Source organism: Anas acuta, chromosome 21 (assembly GCF_963932015.1).
Source record: "Anas acuta chromosome 21, bAnaAcu1.1, whole genome shotgun sequence".
NCBI classification, from domain to species: domain Eukaryota; kingdom Metazoa; phylum Chordata; class Aves; order Anseriformes; family Anatidae; genus Anas; species Anas acuta.
The window spans coordinates 1,873,555-1,897,352 of record NC_088999.1 but is presented as its reverse complement, the minus strand read 5'-3'; the positions used below and the strand labels follow the sequence as shown (position 1 = coordinate 1,897,352).

Genomic DNA, 23,798 nt, shown 5'->3' with positions numbered 1-23,798 from the left:
TCAAAAGCTGATGGTGTGTGGCTCAGTACGTCTGGCAGGGACAAGAGACATGAATTAGCACAGGCTGGTGTTTTTTTATGAAATGAATTAGCACAGGGCGGTGGCAAGGATGGGCTGTCATGGCAGCAGCCTCAGTGCAATCTCCTCTGCTGTGGCTGAAAGAAATTGCCGTGTGCTCTGCACGTACCGTGTAAGGGGCTTTTATTTCCCTAAAAAGAAAGCAGTGAGTGGTAAAGCTGAACATTAAATTAATGTTACTTTTAATATCTTTGTGACTGAAGTGGACAATGGAACTTTCTAGCATTTATTCTACCCCCAAAAAATGACTTTTTATTACAAAATTCTGTAGTGAAAGCATGCAAACGGGGAGTCTGCCTGACGTCAGTTGCATTTTCCCTGGCACTGGGGTTTCTCTGAGATGCGGTTCAAGCTGGGGAGGGTGCAGTTCAGCAGCTGTTCATGGCATCCTAACTTTCCAAACTTATTATTTCTGTTTTTGTGGTGTGTTTTTTGTTTTTGTTTTTCTTTTTTTTTTTTTTACTGGTAACTCAGGTTGCTTCACAGCTTGTCTGTAGAATCCACAATTTCTCTTGAAACTTCGCGAAACCTCGCTATGGCACAGCTTTGTTCGGACACTTAGTGTTGCTGCAGAGTGCAAACAAAATGCCTCCCACTTTGTTTTACACATCACTTTGATGTTTGGAAGTTTCTTTAAAGTACTGAGTTCTTTACCCATGTTTATCCGTGCTCTATCAACTGACAGGGTTCTAGTAAATCCCTTTACACAAACACTCGTTGGCTGAAGTCAGCTGTGCAGATGTAAGGCTGGAGGCGCAGCGATTTGGCCGAGGATACCTGGCCCTGCTGCTCCTCTCTGCTCACGCAGCTCGGTGGGTGACACAGTAACAAGCATTTGTGTATTACATTCCTTTCCTTGCCAGAGAAGTAGCACTGTTGTTGATGTTATTATCTTAGACACAGAGCAGCAAAATCCCTCGACTCTGTTTCTGCCACCACTCTCTGTATCCACCTGGCACAAGATGATGTTAGTTCGGAAATGAGGTAAATCTTAGGTAAATCACTCAATGACTGCGAGCTTATCAGCAGAATCCAACACACAGCCCTAGTGCATGTCGTGCACAAAGGCAAGGAGATAAAGATTAAAAATAAAATAAAAGAAAAGAAGTTGAGGGCATTGTAACTCTTGCCCTGCTCACCTGAAGAGCAGAGTGGGGCTAGTTCCTGGAGGCTGGTGTCCTGGTGGCAGCACGGACCAGAGACATGCCTGGCACGTGGGAGGTCTCCTGGTCCTGCCCAGCGAGGCAGCAAAACTCCCTGTTTTTGAGCTGAATGTACAGTTTGTGGGTGTCCGGGAGCTGGCAGCCAGGCACAGGTCTGCTCTCAGGGGAGGCCTCCAGCGTGGAAGCTGGTGAATGAAGCACAGTCAGACCGGAGGAGCAGAGCAGGATCCTCCACTTCCAGGGGCTCATTTGTGTAAGGCCGAAGCCAGCAGCCGCTGATGGAGCCGTACGCAGACCCTCCCCAGCAGCCACACCGCAGCGAAGCAGTTAACAGCTCCCTGCCCTGGGGCTGCCGGGGCTCCTGTTCCTGCCTTGCTGCTGCCACCCCGCAGCCCAGGGATCCTCTCCAGACCCCTGAAACCTGGGACGCAGCTGTTAGCTGCTCCTGAGGTGTCGGCAGGAAGGGCTTTCTTTGTCCTTGCTTAGAGTGATTGCTTGTAAAGCTCTCATTCGAGAACCTTACATTCTCCTTATGCACCCACAGTTGTCACTGCTGGTGCCGCTTGCCATCCTGGTATCGCTCTTCTATGAATCTCTGCTTTCCTTGCCAAGGTTTTCTTCTTAACTATAACGCACCCCACGTCAAAAGGTGGAAGTTGTTGGGTTTTTTTTTGAAGTCACAGCCCCCATGTTGAACACACAGTGAGGTTTCCAGATCTGAGAAATGAGACATCATAAATGTCGCCGTGCAGTTTTCAAAATACAGAAGGGCTGTGTTGTTTTCTTGTAGCAGAAGTTTAAAGAGGCATTGGTCTGCTGAACTGGGCCAGCTCATCTCCAGCCTTTAGTGGGGCTTGGGAAAGATGAATGACCAAATGCAGGGGATTTGGGGGAAATACACCAGAAAAACCTGGTTTTGTCGTGGAAAGCTTGAGAAGCTAAGAAGGATAGGACCATGTGCTGTCTGCAGCCAGATACTGTCTCATCTCTCACCTCTGGCAGTACCTGAGAGGAGCTGAAGTAACTGAGATAGGAGATACTGCTTTGGGCTGGGAGCAGTCGTCCTTGCAGGAATCAAGGACATAGTGATGCCTTCCCCTGCAGTTCACTGGTAATTTAGGGACAGAGCAAATCTGACCTCAGCCTCTCGAGAAAGGGGATTTCCAGCACAGCCCTGGCTCTGTACTGTCAGGCAGGTCTTGACTGATCCTTCCCCTAGGAATGCTTTTGGAGCATCTTACCTGATCTCTGGCAGGTCTCCACTTGCAGATGGAAGAGCTTTAAGTGCCAGTTGTTTTCAGGAAGAAGGTATGGCTGGAAGTGCGATCCTTCCAGAGCTCAGCCTGCCCAGGCTAAGCCACAGCGCCCCACAGCTCAGGTGCTGAACCCCGGATCGGTGCGTTTGGTTTTTACTCTGGCATGGAGAGCAGTAGCCTCCACTCAGGGGACTGTGACTACTCCAGGTTTTTCCATATGACACTGTTTAAAGATGGAGGCTGCTCTTGTTTTCATTCTCGCCTGATTTAATTATATTTGCTTTTTCTCTTTTTATTTCAGTTGTGATTCCAAAGAGCCCTTTACCTGCCTCCGAAGTAAACTCGGAGAAACCTAGCATGCACAGTAGCACAAAGACTGTTTTGGGGCATCAACAAGGGCAAAGGCGTCGCAAAACAGGGAAGAAGCGTGGTCGAACGACCAAAGCGCTAATCCATCACCCCATGCCTACACCCTCCAAGTCAGTGGAGCCTTTGAAATTCCCCAGAAAGAGAGGCCCAAAGCCTGGCAGTAAGGTAAAAGCTGATGCTGATGCAGGCGGGTGAAAAGCAGGTGCTGCAAGTTCTGCCATGGGATGGTGCATGCGTGTATTTGTGCACGTTTGTCTCAGCCTCTGGCTGTGTGACTGCAGCAAGTAGGAGACCAGAGGGGTGTGTGGGGCTGGGAATATCCCTCCGAGTCCAGCCTCAGAGTTGTAGAGAATGTCTGTGTCCTAAAGATCATTTCCATCAAGAAACCATGTCTTTGGAGCTGCATTAGCTGTGAAGTAGCACGGCAAATGCTATGATCATGACAGGTTGGCCAAATGGTGGAATAAGCTCTTCTGTCCATCATGTGTAGCTAGTCAAGCAGAGTCAAGTCAAGCAGAGGTGGCGGATCTCAGGCTTGTTATTTTTTGGAGGATCGTGGTTTCTAGAATGTACACATTGATTAAGTAGGTTCTTGAAACTCCCCGTCATCGCCATCAGAAGTATGTCATGTTCCACAGTGCCTTGTTTGTTGGATGCAGAGAAGAGAGTGTAGTGATCATGGGTGGTATAGGAGAGCAGGGATAAAAGGAGAAATATCCTCATCTTTTTCTGCAGAGGAAACCTAGGACATTGCTGAACCCAGCACCCACCTCTCCAACAACCAGTACCCCAGAACCAGACACAAGCACTGTGCCCCAGGACGCTGCTACAATCCCCAGCTCTGCCATGCAGGCTCCCACAGGTAAGGGTCTCGAACTGCATCCTCGAAAAGATTGCACAGTTAGGAGCTGCAGCAGTCAGGAGGTGGCACGCCGCAGCACTCCCATTTCTTCACAAACACACAAACCAGCAAACCTTAAGATTCCACAAACAAAGGCTGGCCTAACTCAGAGTGTGTCAGGAGGAAAAGAGGCACGTGAGCTCAGACCAGCTGTTCATTTATCCATACTGGAAATATGAAGCCATAGGAGGATTGCAAGTCCATCTGACAAATGCAGAGATCCCTTTCCCTGAGTTGTCACCTGCATGTTAGTGACTCCAAAGCCCTCAAAGTGCACTTCGTGTGGCCCATACAGCCTAGAGGCAGTACTGTGAGCAGCTGCACTCAGGAGTTCATAGTATGGGCTCTCCAAAACTATTCCAGGCACAGCTGCTGAAGAGAGCAAGGTGCAGAACAGCTCCTGCTGAGCAGCAGTGGCCATGGGCTGTTCAGCTTCAGCCAGACAAGCAGGGACAAGAGGGAGCAGGGGAGGAATAGAAGCAGCCAGTGCAAAGCATGTGCTCTGCTACGACTGAGATACAGCCAAAGGTGAACCTGGGCAGGAAAGTCTAATGCAAAGATGGGTTTTATATGTTCAGACACTGGATATGGGTAGAGCCCTCTGTTTCCCCAGAATGCAATTTTCAGAGGAACCCAAAGAACCCAGTTTCCCCCCAGAGTTGGGGCTGCATTCCTTCATTTCCTTTGAACATCTCAGCCACTTTACCTTTCTGGCCCAGGAACCACACTGCAGCCTGCCTTTGGGAGCCTGAGCACTGGGGAAAGCACAGGAGTAATAGCAGCAGTGTGAAAGGTGAGCATGATGAGGCAGGAAGGCGTTAGAGGTCATTCCCCCCTAAAAGTGTCTCTGTCGTTAGGTTGCAGGCAGGCAGGTGATGGATTCGCTCACACTTTGTGAGTGATTTTACAGTCTTAAAACCTGGGCATCTCTATCCCTCAGGCTGGATTTTAGGCATCTGTTTCTTGATTTCTTGAGTGGGTTAATGGCAAACACGTTTCTCATCTTGGCAGTTTGCATTTACTTGAACAAGAACGGCAGCACTGGGCCCCACCTAGACAAGAAGAAAGTTCAGCAGCTGCCGGATCATTTTGGACCAGCTCGAGCTTCTGTTGTCCTTCAGCAAGCAGTGCAGGCCTGCATTGATTGCGCTTATCATCAGAAAACTGTCTTCTCCTTCTTAAAACAAGGCCACGGGGGAGAGGTCATCTCAGGTGAGAACTGGCCTGCAGCACTTTGCCTTCAGAGATGTCATTGCAAGAATTCAGTCGCTGGAAGATGTCTCTCCTGAAGCTTGGTACAGTCATGGGCCAGGGGCAGACAGAAGATTTCTGTCTTCTCTTTCTTGCCAGAAATCTGTGTCAGTGAAGCAACAGCTAGCGGCTGCTGCAGAGCAGAGCAGTAGCTTGTCCTCCAGGCCCAGCTGCTGCTGCGAGCCTGGGGAGCGCTGTGCGGCACCTCCGGCACTGCCTGGACCCCAGCAGGGGACGGAACGGAGGGCCTTGCACAACTCCTAGTGGAAGGAAAAGCAGTACCGCGAAGCTTCTCTTCCCCTACCCCCGAGTTTTAATTTTACTCTTAAGCCCCAGTTGACCCGGATGGCGGGAGTGCAGGCCCCTCCTTGAGCACCTTTCCGCTCCCGGTACCGCGGCTTCGCAGCCGTGCAGCCTGGTCCTGACAGCGGGTGCAGCAGGCTGGTTTTAGCCTGTCCCAGGGAGGCGAGCTCGCCAGCGCCCAGCCAGCGGAAGGCAGTGGCTTTTGTTTGCTCTAGTCTAGACCAGTGATGCTGAGATACAGAAGCTGGCTGTGCAGCCCTGGGCGTAGTCTCCTGCCTTTGCTGGGGGTTTACGTGTTGGGCTCTGTTTGTTTCTGTCTCCAGCTGTGTTTGATCGGGAACAGCACACTCTGAACCTGCCAGCAGTAAACAGTATCACCTACGTCCTCCGCTTCCTGGAGAAGCTCTGCCACAATCTCCGCAGTGACAACCTCTTTGGGAACCAGCCTTTCACTCAGAACAGCCACATGCAGCGCTCACACGAGTACGACCACGACAGGTATCTACCAGGTAGGAGTTGGGGCGGGGGCGGCGCTGTAGGGACCCCAGGTGCTCCGCGCCTTAACCCAGATTTTATCGTTAACTCAGGAGGCAGGAGCGTGTTTCCGAGCCCTCTCTGCAGGGTTCATCGCATCGCAGCAGTGTCATTCACATGCCCACAGGGCTCTTTTTCGCTTAGCATTCAAGTTGCCTTATTTTCTGCCTGTCAGTCCGATTTCCATCTCTGCCTGTAGGTTTCCGTTCATCCGTGCTGTCTCCCTGTCTTCCCTCCTCTCCTCGTCCCCCGGTCCTTCCCGCTTCCTGTAATCTGATTAGAGTGACTTCATCCAGCTAGGAATTAGTGAAAGCCTTTGCATAAGAAATGGAAGAGTGATAACAAGTAGTAGGTAAACTGTAATTAGGAATTTAATTAAATCCTACCTGAGCAGTTTCCAGCGTGGCTACAAATCTGCTGCCAGCAGTCCAGCCCTCAGCGGAAGCTCAGCCTGCTCGGGGATGGAAACACGCTGCAGCTATCCGAGGCAAAGGTGGCTTTGTTTTTCTTGGCGAGGCTAATGCTCCACTGCGTTGAAGCAGCACACCCCTGGCAAGATAGCTCATGCCACGATGCAAATCATCAGGCTGCAAAACTGCTTTTAAATGAAAGCACTGGGAAACAAGAAAAGCAGTAGTTTTCCCTACAAGTGCTATGTGGTGGCAGCAACCCCGGGGCGACAGCTGCCTCCCAGGGCTGGCTGTGGGGCTCTGGGGGAGCTAATCCTGTATGAGCTCTGCTTGTGAAGAGGATAGATGCTATCTACACCCTCGTTACATGGTTGACAAATGTCTCGTGCTGATCTGCTCTCCTGTTATGCATCCTTCACTCTCCAAGCCAGTGAATAACTGTTGTACCATTTGAGGTCTTTCAGAGTTAATCCTTTGGATAATTATGGCTCTTACATAAAGAGCAAGAAGAATTTCTAATGGAAAAGGATAAGGTCTTAGGAAAAACTGCTTAAGGGAAGATTGAAAAGTGTGAGGCTTAGGCACCTGGTGCTTTAGTGCTTCGTGCATTGTGCTCTGCTCTCTGTGCTCTGCTCCCCTGCCTCTCTGCTCTCTCCTGCTGCCCTCTCACTCCTGTGCTTCCAGGAGCCATCAGTGAGGATGGTGAAACCAGCTGGGTGGCATGGCCAGGCTGGTGTTCAAAGCACACGTGTCTGGGGAGGGGAATGGCAACAGTGCTCAGAGCATGAGGGTCTCGGGTGAGTGTCCTCTGCTTCCTCTGGCGCTGAGCAGCTGCCTGCAAGTTGGAGCTGTGCAGGGCCAGGAGCAGGGATTCTTGCTGTGGTGTAAGGAGAGCTGTAGGAGGCTGGTTGGCTGCTGTGGCAGGTAATGGAGCGGCTGGACTAGTTGCTGGAACTAGAGGTTACCCCTCTAGCTGACCCCCAATTAGAAGAAATGTTTCCATGTTCCTGTGTGGATCTACCTTCTCGTCATGAACTAGAGCAAAGCCAGAATGTGAGGAAGAGGGTCCTGTGTCTGGGCATGGCAGCAGGTGTGGGTGGAGAGGGTCCTGTAGCCCACATGGGGCTGGTAGCTGCCGTGGGATGTCACGGGTGTCTGCACCAAGGGCAGGGCTGCCTGGCAGGGCAGGAAAGTGGGAGGAAAAGTGGGGGAAGTACAGGCAAGCACCAAACGTGGCACAGTCCTGAGATCTGCCCACTGGGAGCTCTTTGTTAGAGTGTTTGCCGGGATTAAAGATTAACCACAGTCTAGAGAAGTGATAACCCCTAGTCCTCTAGTTCACGGTGATGTCTCAGGGATCTGACACCTCTCTTAAGCGCCTGAAAGATGATAAACATCTGTGCATTACAGTGATTTCTGGTGAGGGCAAAGAAACAGTACCAATAATGTTTAGAGCTTAGTGCTGGTCATGGAAGAATGAGGATGTGGTTTTATATTTGCTTAAATCAAACCGAGTGAGAAGGCTGCCATGGACTCACCTCCAGCTCCGTGTGTCTTGCTTTGTTTCCTGTGGCTCAGGCAGTCATGTGCCTGAGCAGGCCAGTTCTTCCAGAAAACAGTCACTGGTGGGAACTGGTCTCGGTTCCCAGAACAAATGCCCGTAACCGTGACACGAGCACCGCCGTCGGTGTGCTGGGGGGCTCGTGGGTGTGCTTGGGGCAGAAGAAGCCTGCAGCAGCTGTAGGTCAGGCTGTGTTGCCATGGAGTTGCGACGTGGCACGCAGTCTCTGTAGGTCCTAGCCACAGAAGGCAGCAGGAATGGATCGAGTTACACATCAGGAAACTGTGGATTTGCAAGAAAATGGAAAGTTGATTATTGTTGATAGGAATAGAAGTGGGCTGGGAAATACTGTGAGCAGGTAGGTCTGATCTGGAGCTATCCGAAAACACGGACGGGATGAACCCTCTGGACCAGTGAGTTGGGATCCTGTTATTATGGACACCACAGCATTGCTTCGATTAACTCTGGAGCTCTGTTTTTAATTAGTTGGGAATTAGTTTCTAGTCCAAATTTATTCTTGGGCTACTTGGTAATTGTGTCGTCTCGTCTTAACATCGTCTTTTAGCTTGACTTAGTTCCCCTCCTTCTGGAGGCCGTTAGAAAGCAGTTGTATCCCGCAGGGGAGCTCGCCTTCCATCTGTGCTAGTAAGAAACGCTCTCTGCTCTCCTCACGTAGTGTTGCTTGGGGTCAGACTTCAGTGAGGTGACCAGGGTGCTACCCAGCACTCTGGGGAAGATCTGGTGAGGGCCTGGTGCCACAGCACTGGCACCACCGTCTTCACAAGCAGCCACTTTTCATTGCTGCGTCCTTGTAGCAGGTGATGAGTGTCCCATGCTGGTCATGTACCCTGTTCTTGCCATCCGTCATTGTCAGCTGCAGGTTCACAGCTTGCAGGTTAATGTGTCACATACACATCTGCGTTTTGCATCTGAACTTACCTCCTGTCTGGTACTCTGTTCTTTATTTTTTTTTTGCTAATCAAATACTGTCTTGTCTGGCCCAACTTAGGAAGACATCAGCAGATTTCATCAGTGAATTTCTAAGATCTGTGCCAAAGCTACTATAAAATATTGAATGTTGGTCTTGTATGAGCAATGCCTTGCTGAATTCTAGGTAAATGAGATTGACCATGCTTCCGTTGTCTGATAAATGAGATATTTTCCCATGATACAGAAGCTGTTGGGTTAGTCACCTCTGATAAGTGCCTACTGCAGTATGTGCTGTGTGTAAGTGCAATGTTATACTTACCCTCCCTTCTGAACCTCTGAGAAGCCTTGCAGTACTGCTGAGGTCATACATAAGCATTCAGTTGCCTATATCGTTTTTCCCCTTCCTTTTTAAATGCTAGCGCTGAATTTCCAGTCCTGCTGAGCAGTTCATCACTGAGTTTTGTTTGAAGTCACTGATGCAGACCCATGCACCTTCTCTTTTGTTTTATTTCTGCTTCCTCCTGCGCCCTTATGCCCCTCCCCCCCCCAGCTTGAGTAAATTTGGTTATTTGATTTTTCCTTCTTAGTCAATGGTGTGTGTTTTCATTCCTGTCCCATTTCTGTTAGCATTTGGCCTTTGTCCCAGTGTTCAACATTGCTGCAATTGGAAGCAAAGCAGAAGGTGGCTCTGGTATGTCTGGATTCAGGTGGATGTCCCAAGCACATCTCCGCTGAGGCTCGTTGCGTAGCCATGCTCTGCAGACAGGGAGGAAGCAGCAGTGCAGCCAGGGCAAGTTACAGTGTCCTGAAGGGGCCGCTTTGATGGGACGAGCTGAGCAGAGCCTGACTGCAACACAGCCCCTCCTGGCAGCACAAATGCTGGCATGGTCAGATGTACTCCCTCCCCACAAACTTTCCAAGTTAGGGAGGTGAAATATTCCCCAAAGCTGATCCATAATTTGCAGACAAGGACAAGCTTTTTTCCCAGTCTTTACCTTTCTGCATGACGTCCTCTAGCTCTGTACCCACACACTTGTTACTTTTGCAGTGGAGGACATAGTGCTGTCTTTTCCTTTGCATTGTCAGAAGACAGCTCAAAGTTCACATCGTCCCTGTACGTGCTGTCCTCTGAGGCGTACATCTCCTGGCTGAGCAGGTCCCTTTCATTTCCTGTAAATGATCTGCATGTTCTCAGCATCCTTCTCTAAGTGATCCCTCTCCAGTTAGATGTGGGCTCCTTTCCTGCCAGCTCTTTCCCTCACTGATAATACACATTCAAGAGGTTTAAGGCATCCTTTAACTAAGGGCATTTTCTTTTTCTCCTGATGATCCACAGCATGCAGCTGTGTGTGCCTATTTATTTCCGTATTTTCTTAAAAATGGCCATTTAAACTGAGAAACCCTGACTGCAGACCTGCTTTGGTTTATCCTTCCTTTAATTTGCATTGACTTACTTTCTAATTTTCCCTGGATTATTTTCAACAACCTGACCTTCTGTGTGTTTGTATTACTTTTACAATCAAAAATTCTTAAATATACCTGCCCCCCCCCCAAAAAAAAAAAAAAAGATAAAAGATAAAACCTTTAAAAAAATCACCTTTTGTTGCGGTTCTGTGACTGTTTGGTGAAGAAATGCATCCTATTCTACATTTAAAAATATCCGAAGACATTACTAAGAGCGTTTGTTTCTCATCTCTGTCTGGGCAGTGAATGTTTCTTATGGGGAACTGTCCTGAGGACAGTGCTAATCTTTCTAATAGTATTTCGGTGGTTTTTGACCATAGTTGTAGGGAGTCCAGGGGCCTCAGTAAAAGCAGCTTCTTTCCTTTCCCAAAAGGATTTTGATAAAACAAGTGCTTTTATCTACCTTCGTGTTTCTTGTTAGCCAACTCAGCTGTGACTGCCTGATGCTTCCCACCCATCCTTTCCTTTGTGTCTTTGTTTGGTGTAACACATCTCCGTTGGTGTCTGCTCCTACCCACTCCTCGCCGTATTTGTCACCCCTCCAGTCCCCTCCCATCCATCCCGCACCAGTGGCTCGAGGTGCTGCAGGCTCTCGTCTGGCTCCTGGCATTCGTCTCCCAGCATTTCACCCCTTGGTGCAGGGTGCCCGCTGCAGGCTGGCACGCATCGCCTGGTGCTGGCCGTACCCCGCGCTGTGCCCGCACGGGGCAAGGTCGCCACCAGCCGTACCGCTGTCGTTGCTGCTGTCCTGTCCGTGTGAGCAGTCCCATTCTCTGTGTCCATCCGTGCAGTGACGTTGTGTGCTCAGCATTTCCATCTGTGAGGGATGCCTCGCGGCCTGGCCCGGTGCCTGCGGTGCCGGGTGGCTGGGTCTTGGCACCCTGTAACCCCACCGCTGGGGTGGAAGAGTGGCAGGGACAGCTGTGGCGCTGGGGGTGCCGTTCAGGGAAAGACTGAAAATTCAAGTACAGCTTAATCAAGTGGTGCCTGTGGCATAGAGTGTCTGCAAATTGTCTGAGGGCTGCAAGTGCCCAAAAGGTGAAGAGACTGGGGTGGAGGAGGAATCATGTGGGAGATGAGCCAGAAGGAGAAAAAATTAAATGAAGCTGATCAAAGGTGCCTTTTGGGGTGAAGCATGGCAAAAAATGGCTACAGATCCTTGTTAGGTTCATCCCCACCCTTTTTCTCTGTGAAACTCACAAAGCAAAGTACAGAACGGTAAGCGCTGACAGCTGTAGCTGGGTTGCAGTTCCAGCAGGCTGTTACCAGACTGGTGGTGCACAAGAGTCGCAAGTGACTCTGGCAGGGCTGAATTTCCCAGAAAATCTCCACTCCTAAATAGGGCTTGTTCTCTTTTCCTAGACAGAAGCAGTTCGTTAGACGGCACTCTGCAGGGACCAGGCCGGGGTACAAAGCGATATTCCCAAGATTCCCCTCCATACAGTGCTCCTCTCTCCCCCAAGTTACCAAAGAATGACCGTCACCCTTTGGAAGGTGAGCACAGTGTCTCTTCCCAAAGCTGGCTGTTTATAGCAACTTGTAACAGATGCAGCAGAACCTCACTGCAATGCCAGCCCAAGCTGTGGGCTTAGGAAGTCTGCTTTGCTTTGTCTCTTTTGGCATGGGTCGGTGCGTGGTGTTTCAGAGAGAAGAAGAAACTGTTGTACACTGAGGCAGGTAGCCCAAGCAGTTGTGCAAGACGTGTGGAATGCACGCAGAATTCCTTCTAACCCTGATAGCAATCAGCTAATACCATAAAACCTGGGGTTTAATTACCTATATTTTAGCTTCCATTGCTATATATGGTATTAAAGGTCATAAAACTGTCCAGTTGCTTCAGTCAATCTCCCCCTGATTTTTTTCCATGATGGTTTGTTTGCTGCAGTGTTTTCTACAGATGCTGATGTGCAGCTGTCTGGCTGGGAACTAGTGCCCTTTCCCAGGATCCCATCGTGTTCCTCACAACCCTCACTAAATAACACGGCACATTTCACTACCGTGTGCTTCACCAGCTAAACCAAACCTCCTGCAGCACTGCTGCTGCCTGCACCATCAGCCAAATAACTGATGCAGATGTGCTCTGCCACGTTCTCAAAAGTAATTGCAGAAATAACCTCTTTGGTACGTGGTCCATAGGTTTCACTTGCATGTGCAGGTCGTGGGCTTCCAGGGGGTCTGGGTAGCTGGAGGACTGTGAGCGTGAGGAGTCCTCAGTAAATATGCTTCCACCTTCCCTTTTGTTCTGAACTATAAATGCTCCATAATGCAGAGTGGAGGTACAGCTTTCCTAAAGCCCTTTAATTGATGGCAAAATCTGTCAAGTGGTTAGTCTCAGTTCTTTGTAATAAGTTCCTGAAAAATTGCTGGAGTCTGTTAGCTGGACTCTTAGTTCAGTTGCTTCGTGCTCTGTTGCTGTTCTGCTAGAGTCACTGTTTCCGCAGTTGTTGCTGAGTTTGCTGGGCTTGGGCTGTTGATCCCAGATTTGAGAGTCAGCAGCCTCCTGTGCACTCTGGTGCAGCTTAGTCTTCGTGCCTCACCATGCTCTGTGCTCTTCCAGTCACAGCTGATCTGAACTTGCACCCTGTGATGGACAGGTTCAAATGGCCTTAGTACCTAAATCGATCAAAACTGCGGATTTGTCACATAGCTGATGTGAAGAACAAGGTGACTGTGGGACTGTCCCATGTATACTGACAAGTTGAAAGTTGTTCCCTAGAACCCAATCCCTCTATCACCTCTTGGTACACATTCTTCTTGGTGTCCTCTAATCCATCAGCCACTGTACACGGGTAACCATTAGCAAAGTGCATCAGCTCCTACTGTCTGGGCAGTGCCTTGCTGTTCTTGGGGGGGCTCTAAAATTAAGGTGCCTTGCTTAGGTGGTATCACAGACTCTCTGTATTGTCAGTCAAAGGGATTCTGTAACAAGTAATTCTGAGTAGGAACCTAGTTAGGTTGTCTGGAAGGTTGAATCTCAGTCTGCTTCAGAGTGTATTCAGGTATCTTTTGGCTTTTGAATGTGGCGTGCCATCTAGATGCCCAGATTATTGCAGCCTCTTCTGTAAAAGTAGAGACAAGTGTGCAGACTGTGTGCCTTCATGTGAAGGTGGCGATTCTCGTGGTTTGTGAACTTCCTACAGAAACTTGGTCTTGGTCCATTCTTGGTTCAAGCAGGAGATATACAGGGCAGAGAGAAACAAGGTACAATTCTAAATCCCTTTGAGAAATTCAATTTTATCCTGCAGGCAATCATCTCATGGCCCGTTCCACCTCATCCACTATGAAATTTAAGCAGAAGCAGGGATATTTGCATTTCAGAGAATGTTTTTTAAGAACTTGAGCCCGAAGTACTCAGATAGGTGTATTGCCTGAGCGAGGAGGTGTCTGCTCATGGTGTGGCACACTGCAGCACCTGAGCTATTTCTAGTTTGCCAAACTGACAGCAGTGAGTAGCAGGGGGAAGTCTCCATTCATTGTGCCCTTGACAGGAAGGCAGAAAGACAAGAAGGGGATCTCTTCATATATTGTTTTTCTTCTTACACTCAGTGCTATTAATGTAGCTTTTTGCTAAAAAGCTGCAGTTCCAGCACAGTGGGGACCCCCTTTTGAAAGGCTATCATTTGTTGGAAACAGTGGGTGTTTAGTAGTTGTGCAAATCAGATTTGTGCTTGTGGCCAAACTGTGTTTTAGCAGTAAAACTGCACTCTTGAATCTATAGCATTATTTGTTTAATTAAACTTTAATTATCTGCTCCCTGCCTCTCCACCACTAATTGTGGCATGTTTTCCTACAATGCTCCAAAAGCAAGCCTGTATTTAAAACTAGCAGTTCATATAAGAAATCTGCCTAAGAATTAACCACCTCCTCCTCCCTCCAAAAACTAGTTATCAAGGGCAGAAGGATTCTGGATAGTGTGTGTGCCTGAAAGCAGTCTGTGCGCTGCCACCTGCAGAAGCATGTTGTCTTCTGCTGTAGCTGATTCACAGAGCTAGTCAAAATTTTCCCTTTGCTTTGTTTCCCTTTCCCATCTCTGACGGTATCATTTGTGTAAGCAGCTCCCTGTGTGTTTGTATTTTTAAGAAAGTTCGAGACCTCTCTTGCACTGACCCTACCAAGAAGCCTCCAGCTCTGCTGCAGTATTTACAGCACAACCAAGCACTCACCAACCCTGAGACAGGGAACCTGAGGATGAGTGTGCAGCTTTAATTCTAGGCAAAAAAGCAGTGCTCCCAAGTTGTGTGGCTGCATGCTCTTGTTCGGATGTTTGATCATGAGCACGTGTGAGAACATGATCACATATTTGAAGAACGCATCACAGAGCATTCACATGAGAATAATGACAGCGTGTTAATTGTTGAGTTAAATATGTTTTGAGGGTGAGTTCTGGATCCTTAGCATTGCACCGACACGAACCTATGCATGTGGTCTTCCAGCCTCCCAAGCTGCAGCCTTCTCCAGCCGAGCTCTGAAATTCTGCTGACAAACATCCCTCTGCATGAGCTTCGGTGTCGTCATTAGCAGTTGGACACGCACTTCTGCCTGACCCAGCACATCTGGGGCTTCCTGGCAAGCTGAGGCTGTGCGTCACTCGCAGAGGGAGTCGTGTTTCCCTGGAGGCTGGAGCTGAGCTGCACAGACCCCTGCCTGTGCCATGTCTCTGCCGCGCCTGCCCCTGTCCTGCCACAAGGCACGCAGAGCGGTGCGGCAGGCTGTGCCCCCCAGCTGCTCTCACGCCACCGCACGTTCCAGGAGTCAGACGTCACCCTTTGCACAGATGTTCCAAGAAGTGTGTATGAAATGGGAAGTGATTTGTGTTTCAAGAAAAACTGTCCTGATGTTGGAGAGGAAACCCAAGGTAGCTTCTGCGAAGGGGCTCCTATGAAGAGCCAGTGGTGCAAATCGCATCCACTGCGTGTCTGGGCTCAGGACAGGGAGTCTCAGTCTGCCTTGGGAGCAGGCAGCCAGCTCAGTGCTGGGTTTGCACCCAGTTTTGTGCTGTTCCAGTGTGGAACAGGAGTGACGGAGGAGTGCAGAGTTATTCAGGAACAGTCATGAATCAGAACCCCTTGTCTGATTCACAGAGAGCAAGTGAAAACACATCTTCCCACATGGGAAACTGCTGGCACGCCAGCCAGCAAACATCACCCAGAGAGTATCAGTCTTTACATGAGCACTGGTTCTGCTCCTTAAGGATGTGCTGTTGGTTTCTAAGAACATCACAGTGGCCTAAGAGCAAATAAATGCAGAAGTGCCTCAAATGCAGAGCAGCAAAACTCACAAGATGGAGCATTGCATTTATGAAGGTGATAAGCTCACACCTGCTTCACTGGACTGCTGAGCAGCCAGGCAAAAAGGGGTGTTTGTATCTTACAACATAAGGAGGTGCTGGCTGGCAAGCTGAGGTCTGCCCACCCCCAGCTGAGCTTGCCCCTGGGTTCTCTGCTCAAATACAGACAGCAACAGCACCAAAAACAGAGGATCCCACTTCACAGAATAGCCTTGGAGTTCATAGGAACCAAAGAAAGTAAGTTGCTTCCAGGAGAAGGTTGGCAGGGCCCAGACTCTGGAGCACTTGGGTTTGGGCTCAGGCAAGCTGCATCTCCCTTCTCTGGAGCATAAAAGCGTCAGCTTAGCAGAAATGCCTGGGCAGAACTTTTGGGTTTCATGGGCTGTGACGCCAGCTCAGCACCCGCACCACCATCCCACTTCAGCACCAGTTGTGCTGGATTTTCTCCTGCTGGAGCAGCTCCCAAGGCTTCCCCTTCCTCGCAGCCTGCTGCAGCGTTTGGGTGGGTGCTGGTGAAGGTGCTGCAGTTTCCAGCCAGGCACAGTGGCACAGCCCAGAGGAGTACATGTACACAGGCACCACGCCTTGTAGGAGACACTTTCCTCTCCAGCTGTGCAAACTTGCCAGGTTTTTCATGATAAAGAACCCAAGAATTTGAGGATGATTCATAAAGCACCAGCTCCACCTGGACTGAGATTAGGTTGCATTGTGCCATAGTAAAACCTACAAACACGTGGTCCTAGGATGTAACCATCCCAGTGTAAGAGCAAAGGGAAATCTTGCCCAGAGGTTCGCTTGCTGGTACGCAGATCTCAGTGGAACATCATCCAGGGCAGCTTTCTCCATTCCCCACCCTGGAAGGGCTGGTGAGGAGGCCAAGCAGGCAGTTGGACCCCTGCCTGGGGAGAGCCTTCTGTCCTGCCCCAGCGACGGGTGCTGGTCACCAGCTTCATTGTGCACTGAAGGGCCCAGCCGCAAGGCAGGAGGGGTGCACAGCTGATCCCCAGCACCCCACTTTTGGGTGCTGCCCCATGCCACTGCTGGCCATGATGGGGCAGGTGAGCTGCTCGGAGGAGCCTGCTGCTCCCTCCTGCTCTGTGTGTGCTGCTGTCCACTCCAAGGCATGAGTCTGGCTAAATACCCCCACAGTCCCAATGGCCCAGGCCGTTCCCTTGCACACTGATGCCCATGATGTGTGGGCCTTGAGTCTGAAATGCAGGGAGCTTCCTCTCCCAGCTCAAAGCAGTCGTGGAAGCAGTAAGAGGCTGCAGGAATGCAACCTGGAGCTGGTGGTGGCATTAGCAGAGTAGCTGTTGCTCAAATCTGGGTATCAACCGTTACCGCTGCTCCCTGGTTGGACTGGAGCTTGCCAGGCAAACACCGGGCTGCAGTGCTTTAGCCGTGCATATTGCAGTTTTTGGGTACTTTGGAGGAGCCCCTCAGTGCAGCAGTGTGACACCTGCTCCTGCAGCCGCGTGTACACCCTGCATGGTGCTGCCTTGCCGCGGCTCTGCTCACTGCTCTTGAGCCGTGACGTGGGGCTGCGTGGCATTCATGTGCACTGATTGCAGCTTGGTGCGTTCCAGGTGAAACCTTTGTTCTGGGAGATGGCCTCCCAGGGCCCTTGGAGCCTCGCCTGGACCCCATGGACTCTGCCTTGAACTCTGTCAATTCATCCAGCCACAGCAGGAGCTCCAGAGACTATCGCCTGCAAGGATACAGGCACCTGCACCAACCCTCTAGCCTCACTCAGGGCAGTACCTCTGCCTTGCGTAGGCTTAGCTCTGGGGGTAAGAGAGTTAAGAAGCCAGCCCTCCGATTGTAAATCTGGCAATAAAGGGCTTTTCTAACTGCAGTTACATCTTTCTAACTTCAGCAAGTACCAGAGACTGGCCTCTACACTGTTAAACAGGTAGTCTGTTAGGTTTAACAGTAGTTCTAGAGACGTGGCAGATGGGTGGGTGGAAATACGGCCAGGAGGTGCTCGCAGGGTCAGCTCTGTGGCTTGGTGACCAGCTGGGACGTGGAAGGCAGTGGACAGGAAGGAGCAGGCAGGAGATGAATTTGTGAGCATGGGCAGGGGCTGTCAGAGCGGTAACTGGGTGTCAGCGAGGATGGCTGGGGAGCGGTCAGTGCGATGGGAACTGTCTGGTTAGGGTGGGAGCTGGCGGGGGTGGCCAGGAGGATGGGTGGATGCACAAACGGTGCTTGTGTAGAGGAATAGCATCAGGAGAGCTGTTAATTGCAGTAAATCACGTATCAAATCCAGGTGTTTGCAAGAAAAAGTTGTAATTTCGTGTGCATGGTGTCAGTAAAAGATTCTATAAAGCTCAGGCTGCTGATGCCGCGATCTGTCTGCTTCCCCCCCATCTGTGCATACAGGCACGGGAGTTGAAACAACTGGCTGTGCCAGGCCAGCGCTTTGAGAGCAGGATTGTGTTAGCTCAGGCAGTGTTTCAAGGCAACAGAATTCTGAACGTGGGCTCAGTCCAACAGAAAATGCAGCTGATGAAAATGTAGAGTAACTTTGCCGTGTTACAACTGCTAAAGGTGGTGTTCTGGGCAGGGGGGAGGGCAGGAGCAGTGCTCAGGGAGAGGAGTGGGAGTGGAGAATTGTCTGCAAAGCAGGGAAACAGCAGCTTGGCAAAGAAGAGTGAGAATGTGGAGCAAGCCTCATCTGAAGGGCGAGGGCAATGGGAAGTGGGGTTTTAGGGTGAGTAACAGGGCTAGATATAGAAGGCTGCCCCAGAAGTAAGGCATAAGGAGAGAGAAAGTCCTTTGGTGCTAGCCCTGTGCCTCAGGACTCTCTCATGTATGGCGTGGTTGTGCCCTTCACGTTGTCTCTGCCAGTGCTTTGAAAGAGGAGACTGAATGGTAGCTTAGGGTGAATGTCTGCTGCAACGCTGCTGCGGTCACACTTGGAGTAACTGCTGCTGTCTCGCAAATTACACCCCCAGGTTCAGACAGATACCTTGGATCTCGGGATGTCTCGCGGCTGAACAGCCGAGACCCCTCGTCCTGGACAGTGGAGGAGGTGATGCAGTTCATTCGAGAAGCAGATCCACAGCTGGGACCCCACGCTGACCTCTTTCGAAAACATGTAAGTATGTCTGTGTGTGTGTGTATGCACATGTGTGTATGTGTGTATTATATATGGGTGGGGAACATATTCCTGATGAGGAAAGTCTGGGGGAGTCAGAATGGCAGCACTTCACACTAGTTTTGTGCTGAGGAAAATATCTTAAAAATCGTACTTGAATCACGTCTGGGATTGGGATCTTCTCACTCAGAAATCGCGGAGGGGAAGATGTCTCAGCCCGGTTAAAGCTGCAGTGATGCTGCCTTTGTGCGTGCAGAGAGCTCATCTTGAAGCTGGATTTGAATTGTAGCACCAAAAACACACAAAACTCTTCATCCTGGAATCCTAAAATTCACTTCATAGCAAATTTCTTCTGGCAAGAAACATGTTCCAAGTGGAATTCACTCTGTGAATTGCAGTTAGACTCCAATAAAAAGGGGTCTTCTAAGGCTCTGATTTTCATTCATACCTTTAAGTGCAAAATAGCTGCAGATATTGCATGGAATTTGTACAAAGAAATCTACAAAAATTTTGTCACCTTCATGTCTTGGTTCCTGCCAGTTCGTCTGTCCTCTACCTTTTCCTTCAGTTCACTGCCTGGTAGTGCCTGTGAAGTCAGAAAAGCAGTGGGAGGAAGTCCTTGCTGTGAGCTGGAGGCGGCGCAGCTCGTGTGCCAGCCGGGGGAAGCATCTCCCCCCCTCGCTGCCTCAGGGCTCGTTGCAGGAAGGGGAGCCCACACTCGGTGTCTCCTGAGCGTGGCTTTCTGTGCTGAGCTTGCTCACGTCTGTGTTCGTGGTGCAGCTGGAGTCAGACCTCCATGCAGGTCTGTGGGGATTTTGCAAGCTGGGGCTGTACAGAGCCCTTCCCCAGGCAGGAGGAGAGGCAAGTGTGGCATGTGCTAGGCTGAGACACGCGCTCTTTGCTCTTTTTTTTTTTTTCCTTAATGAGTTCTATTTTAGAATCACCAGTAATTGAAAAATATTTTAATTATGCAAGAGTGTTCAGCTCTCCACTAACGGATTACAGCCCCTGGTGCTGGCAGTCCTGAGGAAGCGCTTAGTTTTCACTTCAGGAAAGGAAGAACAGAACAAATCCAGTACAGGAGATCTTGCTAGATGTGAGACCTAGCTGAGTGTCAACACAGGACAGAGTTTTCTATTGTCAGAGGCTGTGATATTTACTAAAAGTAAATGCAGTAGTAAACATTTTCTTCATGGCAACTTGTCCACTGCAAAGCTCTGAGCCAAGGAAAAGAGTGCTGCAAGGGATGACAGCCTGAAAAACATCTGCTAGCAGACGCTAAGTGCAAAGCTGCTCCCCAGTTTCTTCAAGCTTCATGATCCCTTCCCTCTTGAGCCTCTGCGAGGGGCATGTCTGGCTCTGCTCTGAGGCAGGAGGTACTTCTGTAAGCCATGCTGCTGAGACCAGGCCTTCTGGAGGTGAGATGCTCCACTTCCCTGCCAGCTGCAGGGTATTTGTTTAGAGACTCCAGACAACTTTGCACATTGTGGCCTTCTCTTTGGGTTTACAGATTTCTGTCTCTTGCCTCGTTACTCCAGCCTTGACTTCACCATGGCCATTTTTCACATGATGAAGTCTAGTTTGCAGCGTGCGTGGCAGTAGGATGGCTCTCAGGGCACATCCTTTCCCAGGACATTTTCCCTGCACCAAGGCAGCAATGCCCTTGAGTGAGAGGCTGCTCCCAAGCATGGCCGCTCCGCTCAGGGGGTTCTGACCACCAGCTCAGCACAGCTCCTGTGCGTTCGCTGCCCCACAGCATGGGTCCAGCAGGTGTGCCACCACCATGTGGCGTCCTGGCCATGTCCCCTGTGCCACAGGCAGGGCTGGGGGCAGGATGCCCACACCAGGATGCGGAGGCTACGTACAAGCCGCCTCCTTTGCTGTTGAACGATGCGCTGTGCTAACTGTGCTGTTTCAGCCGTCAGTGTTGTGAGCACAGCCTGGCTAACAGGCAGGGTTTGGGCAGGGACCTGCCAGCAGTACAGCTTGCTGGGCTGCTTGAGCAACAGTTCACGCTTGACAAACGCAAACATGAATGAGCCATGAGAACAAAATCCTGCCTGTCCTGAGGTGCCAGCAGCAGCCAGTGCCAGAAGGCACTCCTCGCTTGTCCATTGGTTTGTGAGTTTCCCTGGGCAGCTGGGATACTGGGAGGCTGGAGGGCTGAACAGGGCTCTGACAGGTGCTGTTTCTCCTCCTTGCAGGAGATCGACGGGAAAGCGCTGCTCTTGCTGCGGAGCGACATGATGATGAAGTACATGGGGCTGAAGCTGGGGCCAGCCCTAAAGCTAACCTACCACATTGACAAGCTAAAGCAAGGCAAGTTCTGAGAGGACGCTTGGCAGGACAGATCCTGGAAGCTCTGCTCCTGGCCACCCACACCCGCACTCACCTGCAGACAGGTACGCATGCACACACACCCATCCACGCTGCCGACGGACGCCTCTCCGACCCCAACCTGCTGCAGGGACCAGCCGTCCGCCCCTGCCCCCGGCAGCCAGGCCCCGCAGGCCTTGGCAAGGAGGCCGGCACGCGGCTGGCCCTGGGCTCCGCACCCAGCACGTCGTGGACGTCCGAGCACCGAGCTGGTGCCACTCTGCAGGCTCCCAGTCCCACTGTTCTGGGACTGAGGAGCTGCTCTGGGCAGGAGCAGTGGCAGAGACCTCAGGACAGGACTTGTGCTGGCTCCTCTCCCTCTCGCTGTGCTGCAGGAGCACCCAGCTGGCCCTGTTCTCCCGGCCTCGCCTGCCCCAGGTGGCCCGTGGTGCCCGGCCCCCTCGGACGCTTTGCGCTTTGCTGTGCCCCCGTGGGCAGCCTGTGAGAGGGACAGTGCCTGCGACCGCACTCGGCCCTCATAGCATGGCGGCTGGCTTAGAGCAGCAACCACCCCGCTCCCCGTCTTCCACAAGAGCCCATCTGCCCCCTCCGGGGCACCCTCACGGCCCAAGCACTGCCTGCCCCTCCCCTCCTGGCCTTCCATGTGCTGGGGCCGCCAGGCTGGTGAGGAAGGCCTTCGTATTTATTTCTGACTGGGGAAGCTGGGGACGCCATGCGGCCAAGGAGATGGAGTGAGCCACGGGAGAGCCAAGGAGCGTGTCTGGGTCTAGCGTACCCGTGGCAAGGACACATCTGGGTCAGCATTGAAGGCTGGCTGGATGCTGTAGGACTCGACTGATCCTTCTCTCCCGCTTTTCTTTCTCTTCTCTTCTCTTTTTTTTTTTTTTTTTTTTAATAAGGAGTTTTCTGTTTAAAATGTTTTTGTACCTGTTGTTGAACTTGCAGCTCTTGGTTTAGTCAGAGGTGCAAAGGTTCGTCTTCCCAGGGACCCTCCTGGTCCTCTTGTGTCTCGCTCCGTCCCAGCTCGGCATTGGCGAGAGGCTGTCGGGTCTGGCAAGGCAGAGGATCCCGGTCTGGTGACCAGCCCTTGCGTTGCTCTTCCTGTGAGGGTTTTGCCCTGCCCGGGGGCACCTGTTTGTTTCAGACAGTCTAATGTATTTATTTTTGATGGCACTTGAGCGGTAATCCTCTGTCCCAGATGGTTACTGCAGTTGCAGGAGAAGTACCCGAGCGGAGGCTGCCCGCTTGTGCCAAAGCTGCATCCCCAGGGAGCCAGGCCCGGGCCGCTGGGTCCCTGCTGCGTCTCCTGCCCTGGGGCAGGGCTGACCGGGGAGCGCTGCCGTGCAGCCGGTGCACAGGCGCTTCCTTCCTGCAATGACCAAAGGGGGGACGGGGATCTCCATTGCAAGCACTTCTGCCATTAGGTCACCCTCTTTTCATACAGAGAACGTCTCACAAACCCTTCCCTGCAACCCTCAAGGGCCCTGGGCAGCAGCAGGAAGGGTCCCCGTGGCAAGCCGGTCTCTTCTCCAGTCTCTTGCACTGGGTCAGGTTTACCCCTAAGGGGAAAGTTGCAAAAAAAAATATAAGCCGCAAGCCCTAAATAAAAAGGCTTTTTGTTGTACAGCAAGGTCTCTGCTGCACTCCCTGCTCCTGCACCAGTGTCTTCAGAGGGAGGTGGGACTCTGGTCACTTCACGGAGCCCCGTCACTCCCAGCACTGGCCCTGGGATGCCCCTCGTTTGTATCCGATTCTGATCCCGCTGGCCCGCTGCTGACAGGTCCCCATGCGGGGTCAGCCAGTGCTTTCCTCTGCACTTATTTTATGTTGATTTCTTTATAAATAAAAGAATAACGAAATACGTTTCCTCACTGCTGGTTGTGTGTGCACTGGGGGTGGAGGAGGGGGGGGTGCATAGCTGGGCCCCTGTCAGCATTTCCACAGGTACCTGCTGTGGGGGCAAGCCTGGGCGCTATGGGAATGGGGTCAGGCAGTGGGGCAGGACAGACGGACAGATCCCTGGCTGCCCCACAGGCACTGCTGGGGGGGGGAGGGGGTACAGCAGGTCCTGCACCACTTCTGAGAGGTTGGAGGCGCTTTATGACCCCATGGGTGGCACTGCCTTTCTGGAGCCAACCCAGGGCCCTCTGGCATAGACTCACGGAGTGGCTTGGACTGGAAAGGACCTTAGAGACCAATTCCAATCCCCTGCCATGAGCAGGGACCCCTCCCAGCAGCCCAGGCTGCCCCCAGCCCCATCCAGCCTGGCCTTGGGCACTGCCAGGGATGGAGCACCCACAGCTCCCACCCAGCCTTACCACCCTCACAGTAAAGAATTTCCACCTATCTTCATTCCCCTTTGTCCTCTCACTGCAGTCCCTAACCAAGAGTTTTCCTGTAGCCCCCTTTAGGTACTAGAAGGCCTCTGTGAGGTCTCCCTGGAGTTTTCTCCAAGCTGAACAACCCCAACTCCCTCAGCCTGTCTTCACATGAGAGGTGTTCCAGCCTCTGAGCAGCCCTCTGAGCATCTTTGTGGTCTCTGCTGGACTTAACCAACCAGCTCTATGATGTCTTTCCTGTGGTGGGGGCCCCTCAGCTGAACACAGGGCTCCAGGTGAGGTCTCATGAGAGCAGAGCAAAGGGAAAGAATCTCCCTGCACTGCTGGCCACACTTTTTGTGCAGCCCAGGACATGACTGGCCGCCTGGGCTGCAGGCACACGTTGCTGACTCATGTCAAGTTTTGTATCCACCCTATGCTCTGCAGGGCTGCTCTCTATCCCCTCATTGCACAGCCTGGGATCCATGTTTGGGATTGCCCCTTGCACTTGGCCTTGCTGAACCCCATGAGGTTCA

At 51.4% G+C, this 23,798-nt stretch overlaps 1 protein-coding gene across 11 annotated transcripts in view; it reads left to right on the top strand.

The window, feature by feature from the left end:
* SCMH1 (Scm polycomb group protein homolog 1) overlaps window positions 1-22,803 on the top strand; it is a 70,099-nt gene extending 47,296 nt beyond the window's left edge. For 6 of the 11 annotated variants that reach the window (XM_068658157.1, XM_068658158.1, XM_068658162.1 and 3 more), the window contains 8 exons: window positions 2,799-3,031; window positions 3,602-3,728; window positions 4,779-4,979; window positions 5,645-5,830; window positions 11,583-11,714; window positions 17,094-17,297; window positions 18,465-18,607; window positions 20,812-22,803. In XM_068658157.1, coding sequence (XP_068514258.1) covers window positions 2,799-3,031; window positions 3,602-3,728; window positions 4,779-4,979; window positions 5,645-5,830; window positions 11,583-11,714; window positions 17,094-17,297; window positions 18,465-18,607; window positions 20,812-20,937 — 1,352 coding nt within the window. In that variant the 3' untranslated portion in view covers window positions 20,938-22,803. Of the gene's footprint in view, window positions 1-2,798; window positions 3,032-3,601; window positions 3,729-4,778; window positions 4,980-5,644; window positions 5,831-11,582; window positions 11,715-17,093; window positions 17,420-18,464; window positions 18,608-20,811 lie in introns of those variants that run through there. The other 5 variants (XR_011089397.1, XM_068658161.1, XM_068658165.1 and 2 more) reach the window with 5 other exon arrangements.
* Window positions 22,804-23,798: the final 995 nt, after the last annotated feature.